This window comes from Bos grunniens, chromosome 15, assembly GCF_055505025.1.
Source record: "Bos grunniens cultivar Pamir isolate PY7600 chromosome 15, Bosgru_T2T1.0, whole genome shotgun sequence".
NCBI classification, from domain to species: domain Eukaryota; kingdom Metazoa; phylum Chordata; class Mammalia; order Artiodactyla; family Bovidae; genus Bos; species Bos grunniens.
In genome coordinates this window covers 7,102,395-7,126,316 of record NC_141179.1, presented here as the reverse complement: position 1 = coordinate 7,126,316, position 23,922 = coordinate 7,102,395, and the positions used below count along the sequence as shown (strand labels likewise).

General features: G+C 42.9%; 1 protein-coding gene and 1 long non-coding RNA gene across 13 annotated transcripts in view; one reads left to right on the top strand and one right to left on the bottom strand.

Moving 5' to 3' along the window:
* Positions 1-1,160: 1,160 nt before the first annotated feature.
* LOC147357302 (uncharacterized) lies at positions 1,161-3,805 on the bottom strand. The gene is made up of 2 exons (XR_015141752.1): positions 3,668-3,805; positions 1,161-3,225 (listed from the first exon to the last, which is right to left on the bottom strand). It is a non-coding gene; the product is annotated as an uncharacterized LOC147357302 (long non-coding RNA).
* Positions 3,806-7,754: 3,949 nt separating this feature from the next.
* The window catches only part of YAP1 (Yes1 associated transcriptional regulator), a 135,905-nt gene continuing 119,737 nt past the window's right edge, over positions 7,755-23,922 (top strand). For 8 of the 12 annotated variants that reach the window (XM_086338892.1, XM_086338890.1, XM_086338891.1 and 5 more), the window contains exons 1-2: positions 7,944-8,402; positions 11,140-11,390. In XM_086338892.1, coding sequence (XP_086195018.1) covers positions 8,085-8,402; positions 11,140-11,390 — 569 coding nt within the window. In that variant the 5' untranslated portion in view covers positions 7,944-8,084. Of the gene's footprint in view, positions 8,403-11,139; positions 11,391-23,922 lie in introns of all 12 variants that reach the window. The other 4 variants (XM_086338888.1, XM_086338884.1, XM_086338886.1 and 1 more) reach the window with 1 other exon arrangement.

The window sequence follows — 23,922 nt, the reverse complement described above, 5'->3', positions numbered from 1 at the left end:
GACGTGAGTCTGAGCAAGCTCCAGGAGTTGGTGATGGATAAGGAAGCCTGGTGTGCTGCAGTCCCTGGGATCACAAAGAGTTGGACATGACTGAGTGACTGAACTGTACTGAATTATTCCAAGTCAACTAAATCTTGGCGCTTCTTTTATTATTGCATCATCCTCATGATGCAATAATAAAAACTCATTCATACTTCCTATTTAATTTTTTTATTACCCTATGAAATAGGCATCATTATACCAATTGCTACCAATGCCTGGCACAAAGTTAGCACTCTACAAGTACTTATACAAATGTTTCATCTTAATTTCATCCACTCCTATAGTTAGCACACCATTAGGAAGATCCAAAAATAGAAGGGAATAAGCAGAAGCTTTGAAGCTATTGAAACTATGAGTGAAGAGAAATCAGAGGAAAAGATGGAAGAAAAGAATTCTCCAGCTTTAGACCAAAGAGAAGCTGAGTACGGGTCACTGTGATAGAGAATTTACAAATAGACAGTGATGGATTCTGCAAGATTTAGAGTCCCCATCCCCTCTCCCCACACACACCTTAAGGTTAGGGCTACAAAGAATCCTGAGCAAGGTGTAATGCTCCATGATGTCTGACTCCAGGCACTAGAACTTTCTCCTTTCTGTGAACTCTTAGAGTCTCATGAACTGAGGTAATCTATGTCCCTCACAGTATGAAAAGCCCTAAAATTATATTGTAGAGTAAAATGTTTCCAAGCATCTCCTTTGGGACAAAAGATTGTGTCTCTTTACACTTTCAGTTGGACTTCTCCAATATCAATCCAGATTGTCCTTGACATTTAACACTAAGACTTTATAAGCCTAAACTAGCACTTATTGGTCAATAGAAATAAATAAAATATTTCTTAGATAACAGGGTTCCTATACCCTCTTATCTTTCTATATGTATAAATTTGTCAATAACCCTTTTGAATTATCTGAAATTAAATGTAATGTGCCTTATGGGAAGTTTGAATTCTGGACTTAAAACTGCAGATTCAAACTCAGCTCTACCACTACTAGCAGTACAACTTTGGCAAGCTTGTCTCTGCCTCTATTTCCTCATCTATAATAGGTTTCTTTTAATTTGAATTTTTAATTTTAAGGAGTTGTTATAAGGATTAAATGACTTAGCACAGTGTCTGGCATAATGTTAACTGTTCCTTTTATTCCATCAAGAACATTTGAAAAGTCAGGCAAATTCACTAGCATTTATTAAATGTAAGTCCTGGAGGTATATGATATAGAAACATCTGTCTGTTCTGTGGAGACTGAATTTTCACAATCAGAGTCATGGCAGCAAACCCAAATCTTTACTCTGGAGCTCTGGGATCCCTCCCTACCTCTCTCCCTTCCTTCTTTTCTTTTTATTGAGTGTCTATTGTTAAGCATTTACTGGCATAAGAATAAAAGATGGGAGATATTGTTGTAGAAGCTCCCAGAGTACTGTTGGGGACACAGAAACATACAAACATTATGACTATGAAAAAAGCCATGATGGAAGTGCTGGGTGGCTTCTGTGAGAGCCCAGAGGAGCGGCCTCTCAGCTGCTGTGGGGTGGAGGCCAGTAAGAAGGGCAGAGCCCAGGAGGACTTCCCACTGAGAAGCTTTGCAATTCAAGTACCAAGGGAAACCAGGTGAAAAGGGGGTAAAGGTTCCAAAGGGCAAGAGTAGCACCTGCAGAGGCCAAAGCTGAGAGCGCAAATGGCTTATTCAAGGAACCATAAGTGGTTCAGTAAGCCTGGAAAACAGAACTTATATAAGTGAGTCTTAAGAGTTCAGTGGAGGAGAGAAGCAAAGGACCTTGCATACTATGCCAAGGGAGCTGAATTTGTCTCGAATGATATCACACCATGATCAGACCTGCACATTGGAAAAGTCACTCTGATGGAGTGAGTGGAGTCAGAATAGATGTCTGATGCAACCATGCAAAACTAGAAGCAGGGACACGATCTGAGAAGCTCTGCAGAAAGTGATGGGAAGTGGTCGAAGTGGAAATAGACCTGGAGTTGGGCAGTAGACTTTCAAAGATGTGAAAGAAAATCACCACATGTATTAACTGGTTGGATGGTGACAGGGAGGTGATTAAGAGGACACTCAATTTTCTGGTTTGAACAAGTGGGTGGATCCTGATGTCATTAACTGAGACAGTGAATCAGAAGGATGTGGCTTGGGAGGGTGTGTGTGTGGTATAAGGTGGACGACGGTAGGGGTAAAGAGTTCAGTTTCAGATGGGTTGAGTCAAAGGGTAAATGATCAAAAGGTGAGGAAGTGAAGAACAGGCATGTAGACTGCTTGTCCCAAAAATGTACCTGTGGAGAGAAGGGCTTGTACAGTTGTATACATGTTTCTGAAGGTTCAGTTCAGTTCAGTTGCTCTGTCATGCCCAACTCTTTGTGACACCATGGACTGCAGCACACTAGGCTTCCCTGTCCATCATCAACTCCCAGAGCTTACTCAAATTCATGTCCATCAAGTCCGTAATGCCATCCAACCATCTCATCCTCTGTCATCCCCTTCTCCTTCTTGCCTTCAGTCTTCCCCAGCATCAGGGTCTTTTCCAGTGAGTCAGTTCTTTGCATCAGGTGGCCAAAGTATTGGAGTTTCAGCTTCAGCATCAGTCCTTCCAATGAATATTCAGGACTGATCTCCTTCAGGATGGACTGGTTGGATCTCCTTGCTGTCCAAGGGACTCTCAAGAGCCTTCTCCACAGTTGAAAAGCATCAATTCTTCGGCGCTCAGCTTTCTTTATGGCCCTACTTTCACATGCATACGTGACTACAGGAAAAACCACAGCTTAGACTAGACGGACTTTGTTGGCAAAGTAATGTCTCTGCTTTTTAATATACTGTCTAGGTTGGTCATAGCTTTTCTTCCAAGGAGCAAGAGTCTTTTAATTTCATGGCTGCAATCACCAACTGCAGTGATTTTGGAGCCCAAGAAAACAGTTTGTCACTGTTTCCATTGTTTTCCCATCTATTTCTCATGAAGCGATGAGACTGGATGCCATGATCTTAGTTTTCTGAATGTTGAGTTTTAAGCCAGCTTTTTCATTCCCCTCTTTCACTTTCATCAAGAGGCTCTTTAGTTCCTCTTTGCTTTCTGCCATAAGGGTGTTGTCATCTGCATATCTGAGTTTCAGGGGAAGACTTCTAGGTCTTTTGTGTATGGTGGTCTCCTGTTCCCTGAGCAGCTGGAGGTGATGTGATTTTCTGAAAGGCAGGGGGGGATGATAAATAAACATGAGGAGGAGAGTGGCAAAGTTTAGAATATCATATGAGTGAGAAGCTGACTGTGGACACCAGGAAACATGGTTGGTGCTGCTGCTGCTGCTAAGTCGCTCTGTCATGTCCGACTCTGGGCAACCCCATAGATGGCAGCCCACCAGGCTCCACTGTCCCTGGGATTCTCCAGGCAAGAACACTGAAGTGGATTGCCATTTCCTTCTCCAATGCAGGAAAGTGAAAAGTGAAAGTGAAGTCACTCTGTCATGCCCGACTCTTAGCGACCCCACGGACTGCAGCCTACCAGGCTCCTCCGTCCATGGGATTTTCCAGGCAAGAGTACTGGAGTGGGGTGCCATTGCCTTCTCTGGAAACATGGTTAGGGACTATAAATGTGGAGGAGAACCAATCCACCTGCCTGTGAGATTACCTCCAGCTGTTCCCAAGAACCAGGGTGTCAGCCAGGCTTTCTGGAGGAGGCTGAGTGGGAGAGGGCTGGATGCTTCCTCTTTTCAAGCCCCTCTGTGTATTTGAGCATGCTGAAATGCCAAGAGTTACAAAATCAGAGAATGTTTCAAATCCTTATACTTCACAAATTAATAACTGACAATCATTACTACACAATAAAATTGTGCTATTCATTCCATAATTACAGACTTTACTTAAAATATTAATTCATAATGCATTACAGATGGTGTCATTTAATAAAAGGACAAAGTTTAAGTTTCCAGTGAATGCTTTCTTGTACTTGCATAGGGATATCTGTGGGATGACAGGATAACTTCATTTGGAAAACTGTCACGTTTACATTTCCTCAGGGTTTATGCCCAGTAGTGGGATTGCTGGGTGAAATGGTGGTATTAGTCCTAGTTTTTTTTAAGGAATCTCCATACTGTCTTCCAGAGTGGCTGTATCAATTTACATCTCACCAAACTGTGCAAGAGGGTTCTCTTTTCTCCACACCCTCTCCAGCATTTACTGTTCGTAGAATTTTTGATGATGGCCATTCTGACTGCTGTAACTGTCACAAGTTTCATTTGAGGCTGTTAATGAATGTGGGGCCCAGGCCCCCTATCAACCTCAGGTATTAGAATAGAAAAGACAGATGACTGGATTAATCCAGTTTAATAGATCCAGCTTATTGAAATACAATAAACTTGAGGACACAGATGATAACAGAGGCTGAAGCAATGAGTTACAATTTCTAAACTGAATTGGGAAAGAAGTGAAAACAGGAGTGATCGGTTGGTAGAAAAGACAGAGGTTAATAGTTTAAATGAGGTATGAATCATTAAGGGAATAGTATAATATAGCTTGATTTCACAGTTAGAGTATTTCTGGATGATGGTGGGGTGTGGACATAGGTGCAGATCGCTAAAGTGAAGTGGAGAAGACGGTCCCCTGTAGCTGAGAGGGCAAGTCATTGCAAGACTAGTGTTCTCAGAGAGTGATCTACATGGATGTGGAAAGTGATCCGGGATACCGTGGGTCTGTGTATGAAGAAGGCAACTCCCTGTCTCAAAGAGCCTTGGGTTAATTATTGCTCTAAAAGTGGAGCTGGAGAGGAACAGAGGGGACAAAGGATTGAATTCATGTTATCTTTATCCCTTGCTGACCTGTGACTGAAATTTATAGATGAGGAATAGTCAATTACAAAATCTTGGTTGATGTTACTGAGGTGCTTACAGAACATAACATCACTCCAGAGAGCCTTTAAATCCACTTATCAAAGTAATTTTGTTCTCAACTGAACGGCAGGTGAAACAATACTGAACAAAGCAACCTCGGCTGTACCCTAAGCCCTTTAATTACAGTGTTCATAGTAATAAATACTCTAGTGAAGGGACAACTTGCATTACAATCCCAGGTTTTCAATCACTTTCGTTCTTAAAAAGGATTTTTTCTTTTGTTTTTTTAGTTGAAAAACTTAATGCATAGTTTGTGTGCAAAGGCTTCGTTGGTGTGGATTGATTATCAGATGTGAGAGGAAGGGGCTGCCGGCAGTGTCCCCGAGGAGCACTGTGGCAAAGGAGAGGCCAGGAGAAGTAGTCTGTGAACACAGGACGGTGAGAGCTGACATTTATGCAGATCTCACCCCATGCCAAAAGCTGGGCTAAGTATTAATACTTACTGTATGTCCATTGACTCCTTGTCTCAACATATGCAGTAGGTGTCGTTACCTGACCCCAACATTAAAGAAATTAAAGACTAGGAAATAAGTCACTTGTCCAATGTCACAGAGAGAGTAAATGGTGGATCTGGGATCTGAATTCAAATATCTGTAACTCCAGAACTTATAAATTTGTGGTTAAACGCACTTGACATTTGGGGATGTGCATTACAAGTCACTCAGTTGTGTCTGACTCTTTTTGACTCTATGGATTGTAGCCTCCAAGCTCCTCTGTTCGTGGATTCTCCAGGCAAGAATGGTGGAGTGGTTTATCACGCCTTCCTCCAGGAGATCTTCCCGACCCAGAAATTGAACCCATGTCTATTATGCCTCCTGCATTGCAGGTGGGTTCTTTACCATTAACATCCCCTGGGAGGCTTCATTTGGGGATGGAGTGGAGATAAATAGAAAAGCAGGCATGGGCATCATGAAGGCAGATCTCATTCTTCACATGAAAGTGGAATCCAGAGCAGTTGATTAGAAACTTGCCTTAAAATCTTGAGGGGCTGAGGCCTCTTTCCCTGGCCCACCCTTTCACACCAAGTGATACAGCTCCCTCTGAACTGTGGTGTTGGAGAAGACTCTTGAGAGTCCCTTGGACAGCAAGGAGATCCAACCAGTCAATCCTAAAGGAAATCCGGCCTGAATATTCATTGGAAGGACTGATATTGAAGCTGAAACTCCAATACTTTGGCCATCTGATGCGAAGAACTGACTCATTGGAAAAAACCCTGATGCTGGGGAAGACTGAAGGCAGGAAGAGAAGGGGACAACAGAGGATGAGATGATTGGATGGTATCACCGACTCAACGGACTTGAGTTTGAGTAAACTTCGGGAGTTGGTGAAGGACAGGGAAGCCTGGCATGCTGCAGTCCACGGGGTCTAAGAGTCGGACACGACTGAGCGACTGAACTGAACCAACTGGTCTGGCTGGAGGAAGAGGTGTTTGTTTTTGTTTTTTGCTCAGGGGACCTTTTCTTGTTTAATCCTATTTACACATCTGTTTCACTAGCATTGCAGACACAAACATTAAAACAGGAAGCTAGTTTTTCTTTATGATTAACTAGTGGATTTAAAATCAGAGTGATGTTGCATAACCCCGTGAATACACGAAAAATACTGGATTGCTTGAATGGACACATTTTATGGAATGGGGTATCTCAGTAAAGCAGCTTTTTAAAAAATCAGACTGTATGAAACAAGAAACAAATTTTGGAGAATTCCCTGGCACTCCAGTGGACTCCCTGCTTCCACTGCTGGAGGCACACGTTCGCAAGCAGCACGGTCAAACAAAAAACCCCAACACATTTTCATGGCTTTTGAGTGATTTCAAGGGGACTCCTTGCATGTATGACACCGCCACAAAGAGAGCCAGGTGCGTGGTGTGAGTTCCTCACCCATTTACTTCTTATTCGGTCAACTATCACAAAGTGAAAGTTAAGGTCCCAGGCACAGGGGTAACAAAGAAAGTAGGCTCCCATCCCGTCAAGGATAAGACAGGTACACAGAGCAATACTTGAAGTTAAGCGTGGACTTCTTCCCCGTTCAAGTTTTCACGACTATGTTGCAAATCTGAGTACTAAAAAAATGTTTTCACTTTAAACAAAGGCAATTTTTTGGTTACTTAGTAAATGAAACTGAGTCCCAGATTTAGTCTTTAAGCTTCAAATCCCAAAACTGGTTTATGTCTTTCAAGTGGGTTTTGCATGTTTAAGAAGTGAAAAGTATCAAGTTCATGTTTTTTAAAAAAATGGATCCTTATTAAGTCAATGTGTGTTACGGGTACCATTTTAGGTCCACCCTCGCCGTGAGCCCACATGAGCACTCCCGTCGGTGCGGTCGGGCTGACGCGGGGCGGGCGTCGGTGGACTCCGCCGTCCCCGCCCGACTCCTTTCTGCCTTAGCTGTCCGGCAGCGAGGGGCGAGGGGCGCCTCGCAGCCGCTCCCGAGGGCGAGGGGGAGGCGGCCAGGCCGGGCGGGCGGGCGGACCCCCTGCGACCAGGGCGGCCGCGCTCCCAGCGGAGCCAGGGCTCCGACCTGGACCCGCCCCGCGCGCGTCGTCGGGCCGGCGGCTCCCCGGGCGCGGGGCGCCAAGCACGCTCCCGGCCGCGGCCGCGGCTCCGCGAGGCCCCGCGGAGGCCGGGCGGGCGGGCACGCGGGCGGGCGGGGCGGCGGCGGCCGGAGTCCGCAGGAATGCGGCGCCCTCGCCGGGGAAAGTTTCCCTGAGCATCTGGCGCGGGCGGGCGCGCAGAGGAAGGAAGCGCCGCGAGGAGGCGGGGCCGCGGCCGCTCGGGCGGGCGCGTCTCCCAACTTTAGTTTTGGCGTCCGAGGCGAGTTTGCGTCTCAGTCGGGAGCGGCCGCCGCCGGGGGAGAGAAAGGGAGGAAGGAAGGAACAAGGAGAGGAAACCGGGCGAGGGGGAGGGGAGCGGCGCGGGCCGTGCGGCCGCAGCTCGGGCCGAGGGAGCGAGCGCGGGCGCCGCGGGCCCCGGTCTCCGGCGGCCCCTCCCGACGCGCCGCAGGCCCGCGGAGCCGGGCGCGGGGCGGGGGCTGCGGGGCCGCGGCGCAGCCCCCGGCCCTGAGCGCGAGGCCAGCGCCGCGCCCGCCGCTTCCCCCGCCGCGGCCCGTCGAGCCGGGCCGTCCGGGCGGAGCCCGCGCCTGCCGGGCGAGGCAGGAGCCATGGATCCCGGGCCGCCCCCGCCGCAGCCAGCCCCCCAGGGCCAGGGGCCGCCGCCCGCGCAGGCCCCCCAGGGCCAGGGCCCGCCGTCCGCGCCCGGGCAGCCCGCGCCCCCGGGGCCCCCGGCGGCGCCGCAGGCTCCCCCCGCCGGCCACCAGATCGTGCACGTCCGGGGGGACTCGGAGACCGACCTGGAGGCGCTCTTCAACGCCGTCATGAACCCCAAGACGGCCAACGTGCCGCAGACCGTGCCCATGAGGCTCCGGAAGCTGCCCGACTCCTTCTTCAAGCCGCCCGAGCCCAAATCCCACTCCCGACAGGTAACCGCGCCGCCCGTCTTCCCGTTTCCCCGCCGGGCGGGCCCCGGGCTCGGGGGCTCTGGGGGCTCCGGCGGGGGCGCTCGGGGGGTGTGGGCTCCGGGGGCGCCGGCGGGGCGGGGATGGGCGCGCGCAGGGGCGGGCCGGTCGGGGCGCCGCGCTCCTCTGGAGTCCGAGGCCGAGATTTGTACCCCCCCGCCCCCGGGAGTCCGTCTCGGCGGCTGCAGCCCCCGGGGGCCCGCTTCGCCTGCTCCCTTCGTTGCTCCCCCGCGGGCTCCCGGCGGAGTTGGGGGGGAAGGCAGGGGCGGGCGAGGCGGCCGGGCCGCGGGGGGCTCGCACAATGCGCGCGCTCCCCGCACCTCCGCTCCCGCCGCCGGGCCGCGAGCGGGGGCGGCCCTGGCTTCCGCGGGCGGAGTCGCGCCCCGGGCCCCATCTCCTCCGGGGTTCCCCGGGCCCCCTAGTCTCCCCGGGAGGCACGGAGTCGTGCCCTCGTTGGCCAGCGTGGAGCAGGGCCGGGGCTCGAACCGGCCCGGGCGGTCCCCCGCTCTTTGTCCCCCTCCCCCTCCCGGGAGCACTTCTCCTCCTCGCGGCCCCGGCTCTCGCAGAGCACAGGATCCAGACTTTCCTGGAAGTTGTTTATGGAGTTGGGCGCTCTCACCCCGGCCCTTCCCCCTTGCGCTCTGCAACTCGCGCAGGCTCACTCTCCCCGAAACGCAGTGGGCTCACGTGCTGGCTTCCCCACGGCGGACGATTATTTACAGTCCGCTGAAATGCTTTTAAATGGGCCACATCTGCACGGCGCGCGGGCCCTGGGCTGGGTTGCACCGCGCCTGGGGTTTAACACAACCCTTTGATAACGCTCCGCAGGTTGACTCACAGGCCGAGTCCTGCCTAGTTCAGCTGTGATTAGAAGTTAATGTTTGGGAAGCGATGACTAATTCGAGGCTCGCCATTGCTCTTTAATTCTTACTGAGGATATGAACATGGCTGTCCCACATACACAGCGTTCGATTATTTTGTCAACGTGATCCAGCGTTGAAGTGCAACTTATATCATGAAAGTGTTAACATTCCGATCGGTCCCAGAAGATTTGTTTAGGGGAGATTTTTCTTTCTCTCTTTACTTTTTAAAAAAGAACTTGCTTCAGGCTAAACTTCAGCATAGGAAATTTGCCCAAAAGTTAATTGGTTTTCCAAATAACTGCGATGAAGTTAGTCCACTCGACTGTAACTTGAGCGGAAAGAACACTTATCGCCCCCACTCCCATCGCCCCTCCTATTTGCAGGCCTGTGATAAGTTCTCCTCCCTCAGACCAAGGGGTTTTGGGAACTCAGAAAAACTCACTTAACCTGCTGACAAAAACCTGGGTTAAGGGAGAGGAAGGAAAAACAATTTAGCTGCTTGCCCTAAATATTTCAGTTTGTAAGAAGTAGACTTAGGTGTGCTGCTTTCTCTTACCCCTGGAAATGAGTTTCCGGACTCGTGGGTAAAAATCTGTGTTGGCATTGCACCCCACCGTCTGCACAGCTATGCTGCTGGTTAATATGTTTCGAAAGCAAATACCCATAGGATATTGAATTCCCCATTTTGTGGCATCTATAAGCCGAAAAGAATTGCCATTGAAAATTGTACCTATTTTTCTAGTAAATGATTGCATGAAAGTTTGTATCAGCAGTTTATGGATTCATAATATTCACAATTTACTACAGTTTTATTTGTTTTAATGCGTTTGTTGACCAAGTGTGCATCTGTAAGTTTGACTTTTATTTCTGCTAATGAGTCCTAAATTCCAGTTTATTCTGATTGGAAACTCAGAATATATATGATTTAACATCAAGGCATAGGTGCCCTTGCTGATTGCTTCCAGTCTCTCTCCCTTGGTTTTATGAATCTGGGGAATTTTAACTTTTTGATAATCAAACCCTAACTCTAATTAAGGAATTTAAATAACTATATTTGCTTATGAATAGTATGAATGTGGGTTGTAAATACTGTTTTTCACAAATTATTGAATATTTGAATATAAGTTCATTTATTGCCTCATTTTTCCATCGTGGGGGGGAAAAAAAGCTATTACAAATGAGAAAACTTGAGGCTCAGAGAGTAAGATATTGTCCAATGTGTCACACTAGCCAGGTTGGACTGAAACCCATATCTTTAGGGTCTGAGTTCAGGAGTTTTTGTGCTGCTACACAGTTGTAAATATGTAAGTATGTAAATTCTTAAGTTACCGTTGTAGTTACATTGTTGACATCTTTATCATCTAGGTACAAACATATGGCTGGGTTTATATTTCATTCATTAGGTGGCTTTTAAAGAATCTTTGGATGTTTCTGGATCTTTTGCAGTTCTTAAAAGTTGTATAAATTTTGATGGTTGCTGTATTGATGACATTTGTCCATGGTGAGAAAAAAATGACACCTGTCTTGTGTTTAGGGCTTGAAAACAATTACGTAAAACTTAGTTTTGAAAAAAGGTGGGGAGTCCATAGTCATTTGATTCTTTGGGTTTTGTTTATACCTAAAACAGTTTAGAAGTTGGGAAAAACACCTACACTGCCTTGGCGTTTACCTCGGCTTTTAAAAGTATCCATCTGCAACCTGTGTTCCTCTGTGTTAAATGTTGAAATTTACCTTTGGTATTTAGAATTTCATGGCGACCAAATATCAGTTGGAGAAGTTTGCAAGGACTCTCTTTGAGAACGTATTTTAAGAAGTCTTTGTTTTCACCTTCCCGATAGGCCAGTACCGATGCAGGCACCGCCGGGGCGCTGACTCCGCAGCACGTGCGGGCTCACTCGTCCCCCGCGTCCCTGCAGCTGGGAGCCGTGTCTCCGGGGACGCTGACCCCCACGGGAGTGGTCTCCGGCCCGGCAGCCGCGCCGGCTGCTCAGCACCTTCGACAGTCTTCCTTTGAGATCCCTGACGATGTGCCTCTGCCAGCCGGCTGGGAGATGGCGAAGACATCTTCTGGTCAGAGGTACTTCTTAAAGTAAGTGGAAAAAGGGTGGGGGAATATTTTCTGGCACCAAGATACGATTTATTTTTATATTTTCCTTAATATTTATGTCAAGCTCAGTGATCTCTTCCATAATTATTTTTTTTTCCAGGATGGTACGACCTAAATACCTTCTTTGGGTAATATTTTGAAAGCTTTATGGATTCCTGGCTCATAGCCTCTTACTAAACTTTTTTTTGTGGCAGTTAGGATGTTCTCATTTTGAGTTTGTGCCAAACCTGTTAATTAGCCTAGCTCTAAACTGAAAGGATCCCATGAAGAATTTGAAATTGAGAGAATTAGGAGGCTGGCATAGTTTTATGAAGTATGTAGGGCACAACTTACCTTTTTAAACATTTTACTGGTAGAAAAGAACTATAAAAATAAGTACGACTTCCCTGGAAGTCTGATTTTACAGTATTTTAGGTGTGAGATGACGGACCCTTTAGCTGCAGTTTGATGTGTATTATCATTTTCTCCCTCAAAAAGCAAAGAGAAATATGCATTTTCATATTTGACATGCAGCAGTTCAGTAGCAAACTTCTTTTGAGCCAGCAGGTCTTCAAAATAGAATCCCTCTTCTCAGGGTAAACAAAAACAAGGCTATTGGGTTATTTGTTTTTCTCAGCCTTATTTTTTGTGTGTTTAACAAATGTGGCAAATTTTCATTGAAGGTGAAAAGATCAAAGTAGAATTTTGTTTCCTCTCACTTTGAAATTATAGATAAGACTTTAATATTTTTATTTGGCTTCTTTGGCATAAGTACAGAATGTTTCCTATAAGTAATTATAGACTGAAATTGATATTTTCAAAAAGTTGCTAAGTTCTGTTCAATCATGTTGAGATAATAAAATTAAAACAATCCAAGTTTTGATTGACATCTGTCTTTGACAGTTTACTCCCAAGGCAAATGTAACATTTATTCATTAGATCAGATAATACAATAATAATAATACTGTTTTGTTGTATATCTTAATATTTTATATTGCCTTTCAGGGCAGGTTGTTAACTTTCAGTGTAAGATACAGTTTTGTGACAAGCTTATTTAGGAGAAAAGCAGAGGGAAAAGTTTGATCTTGAAAAGTTTCTGCAGTTTTTTGCCCCCCTTTCCTGCAACTTTTTTCTTTTTTAAATCGTTTTCTGGTGTCCCGGTATCCATTTCAGAGGGTCAGGTTTCAACCAGAACAATAAAGAGCCTGAGACTGGAAGGTACACACAAGTCTGGCAAACTCATCTGCATGAGCAAGATCATTTGTTCTGAAGCAGACATCCACAGTAAATGATTGAAAGAGTTGCTCGCTGTGAGGGATGTGTCTTGAAGGGAAAAGGAGTGGAAACAAACCAGGTTGTTAGGAAAAAGAAAGGCTGTACTTTTCTGAAGCTCTCCCTGCTGGGTCGCATGCTGACCTGGGGAGATTTTTAAACAGTTTAATAGCCGGCTTGCCTCTCTTCTTTGGTTGATGTTATAGCTGCAAGTCTGTGATTAAAGAGCAACATTTATGCTCCCCTTTTCGTCTTTTGTATCTTGTAATAATTGCTTCGAGGTGACATCTGCCTACATTTTTATGTATGTACATTTAATAATCTTTTTGTTTTGACCTGAAATGTTCTGTATTTTATTTTTTAAAGTTTCCAGTGCTGCTTTCTTTGAGAAAGTGTCTCTCTCAGAGGTGGATTAACAAAGGAAACACGTACACCCCCCACCCCAAACACCCCACTCAAGTGAGCCTCTGACGAAGGTAAACCAGGACAGAATGATCTGAAAATTATGCCATATGGGTAGTGGTTTCCATGGAAAAGAAAAACTGGAAAGAAGATAGATTAGCATGATTGTTTTTCAAGATTTTTGAGAGATTCTCACTGGAAGTAAAATTAGGTTTATTATGTGATAAGAATCTTGAAAATTTTTGACTCTGTGGAATATTTGGCTCACATCAAACCTTCAGAAATAAAAAGGTGTCCCCTTATGATTGATCTCGGTCAGTAAAAGTCAGCAAAATCATGGGTTAGTTGGTACACATTAGGAATTACGGAGAGGGCCCCTAAGCACTGGCTGTGGAAGTTGGATGTGGACTTAGAAATTTAGTATCTTCTAAAGGATCTGCTTTATGTGTGGAAGTTGGAGAAGAGTTATAGAAAGATTAGTTCACATCCAGTTGGTAGCTATTTCCATGATGTCGTGGGGCATGTGAGTTGTCCTAAACAACTTATTTTTGTGTGTTGCACAGGAAATGAGATTAGTATCTGCCTTGACTTAGAGTTGAAGGTAATAAATGAAGTTTTTGGAGCAGGGTTGTTATTTGTCGAAGTTCATTTTTATTCTGGGTTTGATATTTTAAAGTCAAGCTCTCTTTGCAATGAGCAGCACTTTCCTCTTGTGTCTAAAGAAGATTCTTATTGCTGGCTAGATGTAGAATGAAGATTTAAATTAGAGACTTCCCACTCATTTCAACAGTGAAAGCTGCACCTTACTATACATTTTTTAAGATACTTGTTGGCCCTAATTTTAAGTTACAAAGTATATAATATGTTGAAATACACACTTGGCATGGAGAAATCTGACCATAAATGGTCTAAATTTGCAAGATGATATAATTTAAAACTTAGAAACATTTACTTTGGAAGCAACTGATTATTGTCTTGTGACATTAGATAAATGACTTTGAAGTTAGTTGGCCCATCCTGTTGTTTCAAGGCAGCATAACAAGGGAAGGATTACAGGCAGGCAGCTGTTGGGACTTTTAAAGCCCTGCCTCCATCAGTGAGATTTTCTGGAGAAGACTGATGCCTTAGGTTGGCAAGTGATAAGGTGGAAGTATGGTCCTAGCTGTTTATCAGTGACACATACTCAGGTTCTGGTATGATAATGAAGTATTTTAAGTTTAGTCTGCGTACTAGGTATAATATTTGTTCTACTGAGTTTACTGTTTAAAACTAATTCCTTCAAAATTGTGTATTGAGCTTTAAGAGAATTCTTTTATTGCTTTGAGAATTACTGCTTTCTTCATCTGTCTTACAGTTTTCCTACAGGAAATAGTTCTTCAAGTAGTTGGTCAACAACTTCCTATTTCTTTATAAGCTGCTGAATAACTTCCTGAATTAGAATTCTATATCTCTGGTTACAAGAGTGTTCTTACTTCTCCAGTTTGTTTTATTGACTCTAATGCTCTGTAACTGTTACGACATATAAAGAACTTCTTATGTAAAATGTAGCATATAAGAACTTATAATTTGATATAAGAAGTCTCATCCAGTGATTTTAAAAATGTGTAGATTTTCATTGTTTTAATAATCTTCTAATTTTTAAGAGGTCATTTTGTTTCATTTCTGTTTTCTTATCATTTTCTAAATAATGGGACTCTGTTTTTAAACCTTGAAGATTCAAGGTTTCTTGTGGCTGTGATTTTATTAACAAGTATATTGAGTATCTTGATTCACAGTTTTAAAAGGTATCTTTTCAGAGATTTTTGACATTCCACAGCATAGAAATTAGCCCGTATTCCAACATTAAATGAAGTTGCCTTCTAGGTGTTATTAATTGTTGTAAGTGATTGGAGTCTTTTTTTTTTGACCCTTACCTTGTTTTCGAAATGAATGTTCCCCTAACCCTAAGTAAAGCTACTTCAAACATGCATCAATTAAGGAGACATATTACCAATTAAATTGTTTCTTGTTATAATAATTTGATCTTGCATCTTGTCCCAAACACTTAGAAGAGTATGAACACATATATTGTGTATTGCTACTGTAATAAATATTAGGTGTTTTTAAAAGGAACAGTTTTATTGACAGGCTAATCTGCTCCTTTGGTTTCTTGCTATATCAAATGTAACCCAAATGATTTCCCTTTAAAAATGAAAAGCCTGTGATATTGCCCTTAACTGTTGATTAAGCTGCAAAAAAACAAAACCCAGAAAAGCCGGGGGTGGGTGGGGGTGGGGGGGAGCCCACAAACAGTTGAAATTGCAGTCACAAAATATTCCCTAATATAATATTGTAAGTCAATTGTACTTTAGTTTTAAAAATCCCCACAGAGTTACTTCCCTGTCTGCGGGGATGGCCAACCTACCCGCCTGTATCGCTGATTGAGACTGAGTGGAGAGAGATGAAAGCACACCCTCAGCTCTCAGGAAAAATGCTTCCTTCTGCTCAGTGGGTGGGCACCCCGGGAAGAATGGCCTGCCGTGCCACAGATTTAGGCAGGAAAACGCCGGCGAAAGTGTTGAACATGGTGGTAGGGAAAAACAGTTGGAAGATGGTGAGTGTGACAATAAATAGAACATAGAACTTACTTTCCTAAAAATAATGAGTATTGTCAGTGTGAACTAAGACAGGTACTTGATCTTTATTAAACTAGAAGTTTAATTGCAGCAAACTCAGTTAGCTGCAAGATGGTAGGCAAATTTTCTTTAAAAAGTAACGTTAAGAGTATTTCTCCCCCGAAGCTTCATGTTAACTGTAGAAAAAAGCCTGGGTGATAGTCAAATAGTTGAAACTTTAAAAACTTTTTGAAACCCTGAGATCAGTCCTCGTTAGTAATATAGAAAAGTATGTTTTACATTGTAGTTGGAAAAATAGCATCTTAAGATAGTAATGCTAGTATGACTCTGACTTTCATTTTACCTTTAGATTTTTGGGAAGATGTAAGCTTTAAATGTAATCTATTTGTCAAAATATTTGTGAAGTTTGGACTTAGGGCAAATCAAAGTGAAGTTGTTTTAAAAATCCGTTGTTAAGGGTTAAGATTATTCAAACTTAATTTGCTACCTTAAGTGATAGTATAATTTAGCCATTAATTATGACTTGAAAGTTTAATAATAGTTGAGTAGCACATATAAAAGAAAGTCTTAAAGAGCTGTGTGATTCTATAACTATGGTTACTAAGTGATGCAGGTTTTACAAAAAGGGCTTCTGATTCGCGGATTAATCAGAACTTCAAGCCATGAAAAGGACATTTCTGTTTTTATGAAGAAGAATTACTTCATGGTTCTGGATGCTCAAGTACTGTAGCACAAAGTTTCCTGGGAACAGTACTGCCCCCGTGGAAGCACTTCTATTTGCGCAGGGCTTGACCCCTTCTGAAAGCAAACAAAAGAAGTTTGGTATAAATCACAATGGTCTTTTTCTTCCCCCTTCCCTTTAATATTTTTGACAAGAAAAAGTGGTCGGTAGTTTAATCCTTATTTGGCGCTTAGCATGAAAAGAATCACAGTCTTTAACACATCAAGTGATAAGATGATGTTTCTCTGAATAGTGTTGGAAATTAGCAAAATGAATAGAGCTGTCTATTTAAAATATTACTATTTCCTTCTACCAAATATTTTCAGTGTTTTGTTTGTGGTTAGTACTGTTACCTACTTATTTTCACTTTAGTGGGCTTTTTCTCTGCACAGGATAGTGTTACTCAATAGACTTAGCAAATTTTTCAACCAAATTTTGCTTTGAGGGTGGTGAGGGTACAGTTTGTTAGAAGCTCCTTCTCTGCTCTGGCAATTTCTTACTTAACCTAAAGTGAGGAGACTTAAAGTAAGATCTTTGTTTAACCAATAAATATGTTTAGAGAATGAGCTTTTTGATACATGCATGAAGACTTGCTGTAGACTAGTTGATCTGGGCTTTAGAGTGAAAGTGTCTTTCTTCAGAGTGCTACTTTGAGCCTTCACACAGTTGATTGTGTATTTAGAAAGTTGCCTGAAATTTTAACTTCTCACATATCCTGAGGTGACTATAGTATGAAGTAAGGTTTGAGGAAAGAACTTAGTAAATCCTGTCATCTAGGAGGTAGGGGTAAGAGGTGGATTTTTTTTTTTTTTTTTTTTTCTGTAGAATCATGAATGTGGGGTTCCTTTGTTTTATATTTATAAAACTGTCCTTCCTTCCTTTGCTTCTTCTCCCGTGTATCTGATTTTGTGGACTTTTAATGAAAGTATTTTTTAAATTATGAAAGTAACACATGTTCATTAGAGAGAATTGAAAAATTCAGGAAAGAATAATGTTAGGAAGCACTAGATTTCTGCCAGAGAAAGAAGATTGAAGATTCGTTCATGTTTATATAGCATCATCTGTAAATATATATTTTGAAATTTAATTTTAGGGGAGTAACATATACATAGATTGAGAAAATCCCTTGCTGCTGTAAGGGTCATAAAGAAAAGAGCAGTTTTAACAGAACTTTTCTTTATCTCTGACTTACATTCTCCAGAGGCAAACACTTCCAGTTCTTCTGAGATTTTCCCCCTTTTAAAAAATTATGTATTTATAAAATATGCTATACTACCATTTACAATTTTTTCTGCGCCGTCTAAAATTCCGCTTCCCTTTACCTTGCCACTATAATTGCTAAAACTATTTTGCTAGTATTCTTACTAGTATTGTTAAGACTCTAGGGTTTGCCTACAGCCGAGTTGTATAATGTAATGTGATTTTCTGAACAACTTGGATATTCTCTTGGAATTGTTAAGTGTCTCATTTTTCTCATTTGTATTCCTGTTGCTCTTTTGGCCCCTTGGGGACATCCCTGAACCTTTTGTCTTCCTGCCCTGCGCTAGATGGGTTGCTTTCCGCTTGCTTCAGAGTCATCTTACTAGGACTTTGCTTCACTCTCAGCCTGGCAAGTCCCTGTATCACTCTTCCTGGTTTGATACCCTGTTTACTATTTTTCTCTTTCTTGATTTACTCACTCTTAGAGATGAACTTTCTCAGGCATTTGCTGAGAAAAAGGTTGTAGGTAGCTAACTTGAGATCTTTTATGTCTAAAAGTGATCACACCATCGTGATTATCTGGGTCATGAAGATCTTTTTTTTGTACAGTTCTTCTGTGTATTCTTGCCGTCTCTTCTTAATATCTTCTGCTTCTGTTAGGTCTATAGCATTTCTGTCCTTTATCGAGCTCATCTGTGCATGAAATGTTCCTTTGGTATCTCTGATGTCTTTCCCATTCTGTTGTTTTCCTCTATTTCTTTGCATTGATCACTGAAGAAGGCTTTCTTATCTCTTCTTGCTATTCTTTGGAACTCTGCATTCAGATGTTTATATCTTTCCTTTTCTCCTTTGCTTTTCGCTTCTCTTCTTTTCACAGCTATTTGTAAGGCCTCCCCAGACAGCCATTTTGCTTTTTTGCATTTCTTTTCTATGGGAATGGTCTTGATCCCTGTCTCCTGTACAATGTCACGAACCTCATTCCATAGTTCATCAGGCACTCTATCTATCAGATCTAGGCCTTAAATCTATTTCTCACTTCCACTGTATAATCATAGAAAGCATCACTATGAACAAAGCTAGTGGAGGTGATGGAATTCCAGTTGAGCTATTCCAAATCCTGAAAGATGATGCTGTGAAAGTGCTGCACTCAATATGCCAGCAAATTTGGAAAACTCAGCAGTGGCCACAGGACTGGAAAAGGTCAGTTTTCATTCCAATCCCAAAGAAAGGCAATGCCAAAGAATGATCAGACTACCCCACAATTGCACTCATCTCACATGCTAGTAAAGTAATGCTCAAAATTCTCCAAGCCAGGCTTCAGCAATATGTGAACCGTGAACTTCCTGATGTTCAAGCTAGTTTTAGAAAAGGCAGAGGAACCAGAGATCAAATTGCCAACATCTGCTGAATCATGGAAAAAGCAAGAGAGTTCCAGAAAAACATCTATTTCTGCTTTCTTGACTATGCCAAACCTTTGACTGTGTGGATCACAATAAACTGTGGAAAATTCTGAAAGAGATGGGAATACCAGACCACCTGACCTGCCTCTTGAGAAATCTGTATGCAGGTCAGGAAGCAGCAGTTAGAACTGGACATGGAACAACAGACTGGTTCCAAATAGGAAAAGGAGTACTTCAAGGCTATATATTGTCATCCTGTTTATTTAACTTATATGCAGAGTACATCATGAGAAACACTGGACGGGAAGAAACACAAGCTGGAATCAAGATTGCTGGGAGAAATATCAATAACCTCAGATATGCAGATGACACCACCCTTATGGCAGAAAGTGAAGAGGAACTCAAAAGCCTCTTGATGAAAGTGAAAGTGGAGAGTGAAAAAGTTGGCTTAAAGCTCAACATTCAGAAAACGAAGATCATGGCATCCGGTCCCACCACTTCTTGGGAAATAGATGGGAAAACAGTGGAAACGGTGTCAGACTTTATTTTTCTGGGCTCCAAAATCACTACAGATGGTGACTGCAGCCATGAAATTAAAAGACGCTTACTTCTTGGAAGGAAAGTTATGACCAACCTAGATAGCATATTCAAAAGCAGAGACATTACTTGACCAACAAAGGTTTGTCTAGTCAAGGCTATGGTTTTTCCTGTGGTCATGTATGGATGTGAGAGTTGGACTGTGAAGAAGGCTGAGCACTGAAGAATTGATGCTTTTGAACAGTGGTGTTGGAGAAGACTCTTGAGAGTCCCTTGGACTGCAAGGAGATCCAACCAGTCCATTCTGAAGGAGATCAGCCCTGGGATTTCTTTGGAAGGACTGATGCTAAAGCTGAAACTCCAGTACTTTGGCCACCTCATGTGAAGAGTTGACTCATTGGAAAAGACTCTGATGCTGGGAGGGATTGGGGGCAGGAGGAGAAGGGGACGACAGAGGATGAGATGGCTGGATGGCATTGCTGACTCGATGGACACGAGTCTGAGTGAACTCCGGGAGTTGGTGATGGACAGGGAGGCCTGGCATGCTGCGATTCATGGTGTTGCAAAGAGTCGGACACGACTGAGTGACTGATCTGATCTGATCTGATGTCTAAAAGTATCTTTATCTGTTGGCATCTGAGGGCAGTTTGGTTGTAGAACTCAAGCTATTTTCCATTAGAGTTTAGAAGGTAATACTCCATTTTATGCTATCTTCTTATTGAACAGTTAAACCCTATTTGCTTTCTGCAGTGATTTTAGGTTTTTTCCCCCCCTTTACTTTTGGTTGGTGGGGGACATCTTAAAGTTCATAGTATGCTTTGGTATGCACTTTTAAAAATTCATTGTAAAAATCATGTTGTTTGGAAACTCAATCCTCAGTGTGAATGGTGCCCTTCAAAATTTTGCAGTGTAGTTTCCCTGTACTTTACTCCTGGGGTCTTTTATTATTTCCTGGATAATTTCTTCCAGTCATTTTCATGTCTTCTCTGTTTTTGGAATTCCTGCCAGTCAGAATAGCTCTTGAATTTTCTTATCTTTCCTTCCTATTTTTCCTTTTCTTAGCCTTTTGTTACGCTTTCTGGGAGATTCTTTCAACTCTTAACTTTCAATTGTTTTTTTGTTTTTCCAGAAAGATATTTATCATGGTTAATTTCCAGGGACTCTTTTCTGAGCTCATTGTTCCTTTGTTATTTTTTAATAGCATACTGTTCTTATTTCATGGATGTAGTAATGTCATAGCTCTTTAAGGGTACTACAGTGGATGTTTCTTCTTAAATTTTCTTCTGCTTTCGGTGTCTTAAGTGGGCTTCACTGGAGAGTGATGTAATAGGAACCAACCAGGCCCTGAAGTTGTGGGAAGCCTTAAATGTCAGTAGCTCTCTTGTAGTGGCCAGTTTCTCCAGATAAAATCTGCCAGCCCCCTTGCTAGAGCTCTGGCCGTGGAATGCGTGTTAAGACTGGCAGCTAGTGTTTGGGGCTGAAAGTGTGGGGCTTCATCCTTGCTCTTGGCTGTGCCAGGTACGTGAATCCAGACCCTCCAAGTCCGCTTCTCTGTAACATAAATTTCGCATTTTCTGCCTAGGCCAGGGAAGGGAGTGTGTGCAGTAGGTTTTAAAAAGTTGAATATAGGCTTAATTTTTGTGATTTCAATTTTGCAGTTATTAACTTGACTATATAAAGTTGACAGTTTTCTAAGCTCCAAACAGTAACCACTGACAAATTCATATGATTTGACTTAAATATTACAGGATAACTCTTAAATCAGTACTTAAATAAGTGCTTTTACCAGGCAAGTGATTAATTCAGTGTCCTTGGTCTCTTTCAGCGTCGATTTTGCTGCTTTCAGTCATCGTATTAGATTTCGCTAAAGGAGGGAACCGTTTGCTCTGATAGCAGGGAGGTTGGCTTTCGGCAGTGTATCATCAGTTTGTTCAGAGGATTTGGATCCTGAAAAGTGTGAAGGGGCATGGAGCCCGGAGACTTAATTCCTATCTGTACATATAATAATGGAGCTGATCCTGTTTTTCATGTCATTTTCAAGTTTTCTGTCTAGTATCCACTGCTTTAAAAAGTAGGGCTTAAAAGTAAAATAGCCTTATGAAATCAGCACATATATTTTCTTTCATTCTTTTCCTTTCACCTAGTTTTTATCAACATAGATGTTAAAGAAAACGCGTATGCATGTCTAAAGTCATTAAACAGTTACTAGTGTCCTTGCGTGGGCTAGTCCCCAGAAGCACGCAGCGTGACCCTGCCTCAGTTTAGCTGGCTGCTGTCTAACAAGTGCTCTCTTGATGGCTCAGAAAAGTGACCTGTGCTGCCTTCGATAGGCCATTGTAGATGTCATACAGTGATATTAAGAGAGTATTGTTTGCATATAAAAAAGCCATGGATGTGTAAAAAGTTAGAATTTTATGAAAACTGGGTTTAGGTTAAAATGGATTCACCTTAGGTAGTAACAGAGATGTGTTAGGACCCTTTGTTGGTAGCAAGTTGAATTTCTTCAGATCCACTTTTTCAGCAGTCTCTTCCTTGAGTAGTTTAAAAAGTTGGAAATTCTTAATAAAAAGAAGAAGCAAACTTTTTAAAAACTGCATAAAATCTTACGTGAGCAACGCAAAACCAGACCAGAACACTCTCGCATTAGAGAAGAGTGCTAAATGATACCGAAAAGGTGCATACTTTGGGGTGGTAAAAGGTATTAAAATATTGAATGGCGTAGAGGAATGGAACAGAATCAATACATCTTAGTTAAATATGTAAGGTGGTGTGTTAAAATGACTAAGTACTAATTTAGAAATGAGCTAAATCAGCTTTCTGAGAATGCCTGGAACTAATCGTTACCAGTGATAGAGTCGCAGTTAAAACTTACCAAGCTTTCCTGGATAACTTTTTTTTTTCATTTTAAAAACAAAAAAAATAACTCTGGGGAAGAGTTGGCCAGGATACAGATGTTTCTGTTTTTCCTCTACACATGTTCAGACTGATACAGGTTATATTTCCGAAATTGTGTAGTCTGGATGGTCGCCAGCTGATGTAATAGATCACTGTTGACCCCTCCCAGTTGTAGGGGTATGCAGACTTTCCTGTTAGGACTGGTACAGATCTCTTCTTACGGGTCACGCAGTAATCGCTGTTTCTGCACAGTGATAGATAAAGTTAGTATCATTGTCCTCTGTGCTTGAAGATAACCGTCCCCCATATCCCTGACTGTTCTTCGGTTTTCAGTTAGTGCCTGTCACTCCAGATAGGGATTTGCACAGCTCCCACTTCTCCCTCAAATACAGGGTGATTTTTCATAAAAAAGACCCACTTGGTTTTGAATGGTGTGTGTTGGATCACTTGCATGGATATGTCTGTGATTTCTTTCACTCTCCTATTCTTAATTGCCTTATTTGGATTCACTGTATGTGCTTAGTGGTCTCTTCATTTCATAGGCCCTTACCTCTTGGTTTTATGTAGAAGGCATTGTTTTAAGGGTTCGCTGGGATCCCCTCTGTGGAGTTGGGGCAAAATTAATGATATATCAGTCTTGATAGACCAGACAGGCCTCAGGACACATTTATTGCAGGTTTGCCTTTTCGTTGCTAATTATCTCAGTGGAGAAGCTGTGGAGGCTAGGTCATCATGGACTCAATGAAGATAGACCTTTGTTCGGCACTGTGTGTGCAGCTCTTGATGTGTTTATCGGTGGATGACGTCCCTTTGTTGTTATTTAGTCGCTGTCATGTCTAGCTCTTTTGCTACCCCATGGACTGTAGTCCACCAGGCTCCTCTGTCCATGGGATTCTCCCAGCAAGAATTCTGGAGTGGGTTACCATTTCCTTCTCCAGTGGGTCTTCCCCACCAGGGATCGAACCCTCATCTCCTGCATTGGCAGGTAGATTCTTTACCACTGAACCACCAGAGAATCCCCTGGTGTCCCTTAGACTGCTGATTTATTTCAGTCCATTGGTTGATAGTCACCCTGATTAATGCCTGTAGCCCCTACTTAGTTATTGTTATTTGTTCCATGCTAAAAAGATGCTAAGAGTACTTACTTGTGTATTCTAAAGTTTATAAATTTGAGATTATTCTTAAACTCTTAATAGCTAGAACTATTAAAGACACTTATTTGGGACTATAAATGAATAATCTAGGGTTCCATGGACAGGGAATATATGACTGCTTTAGAGTTAAATGAATAAGAAATGAAATTATGTTGTTAAAGCATTACATACGGTGAGTAGAGTACTAGGAGAATTCAGGGGAAAATGAATGAGGTGATGGCAGTGCGACTTTGAAGAGACAGTGTTCAAGTTATACAGTCGGGCTCTGCTCTGCTCTGCTCAGTCCCATGCAACTCTTTGAAACCCCGTGGTCTGCAGCCCACCAGGCTCCTCTGTCTG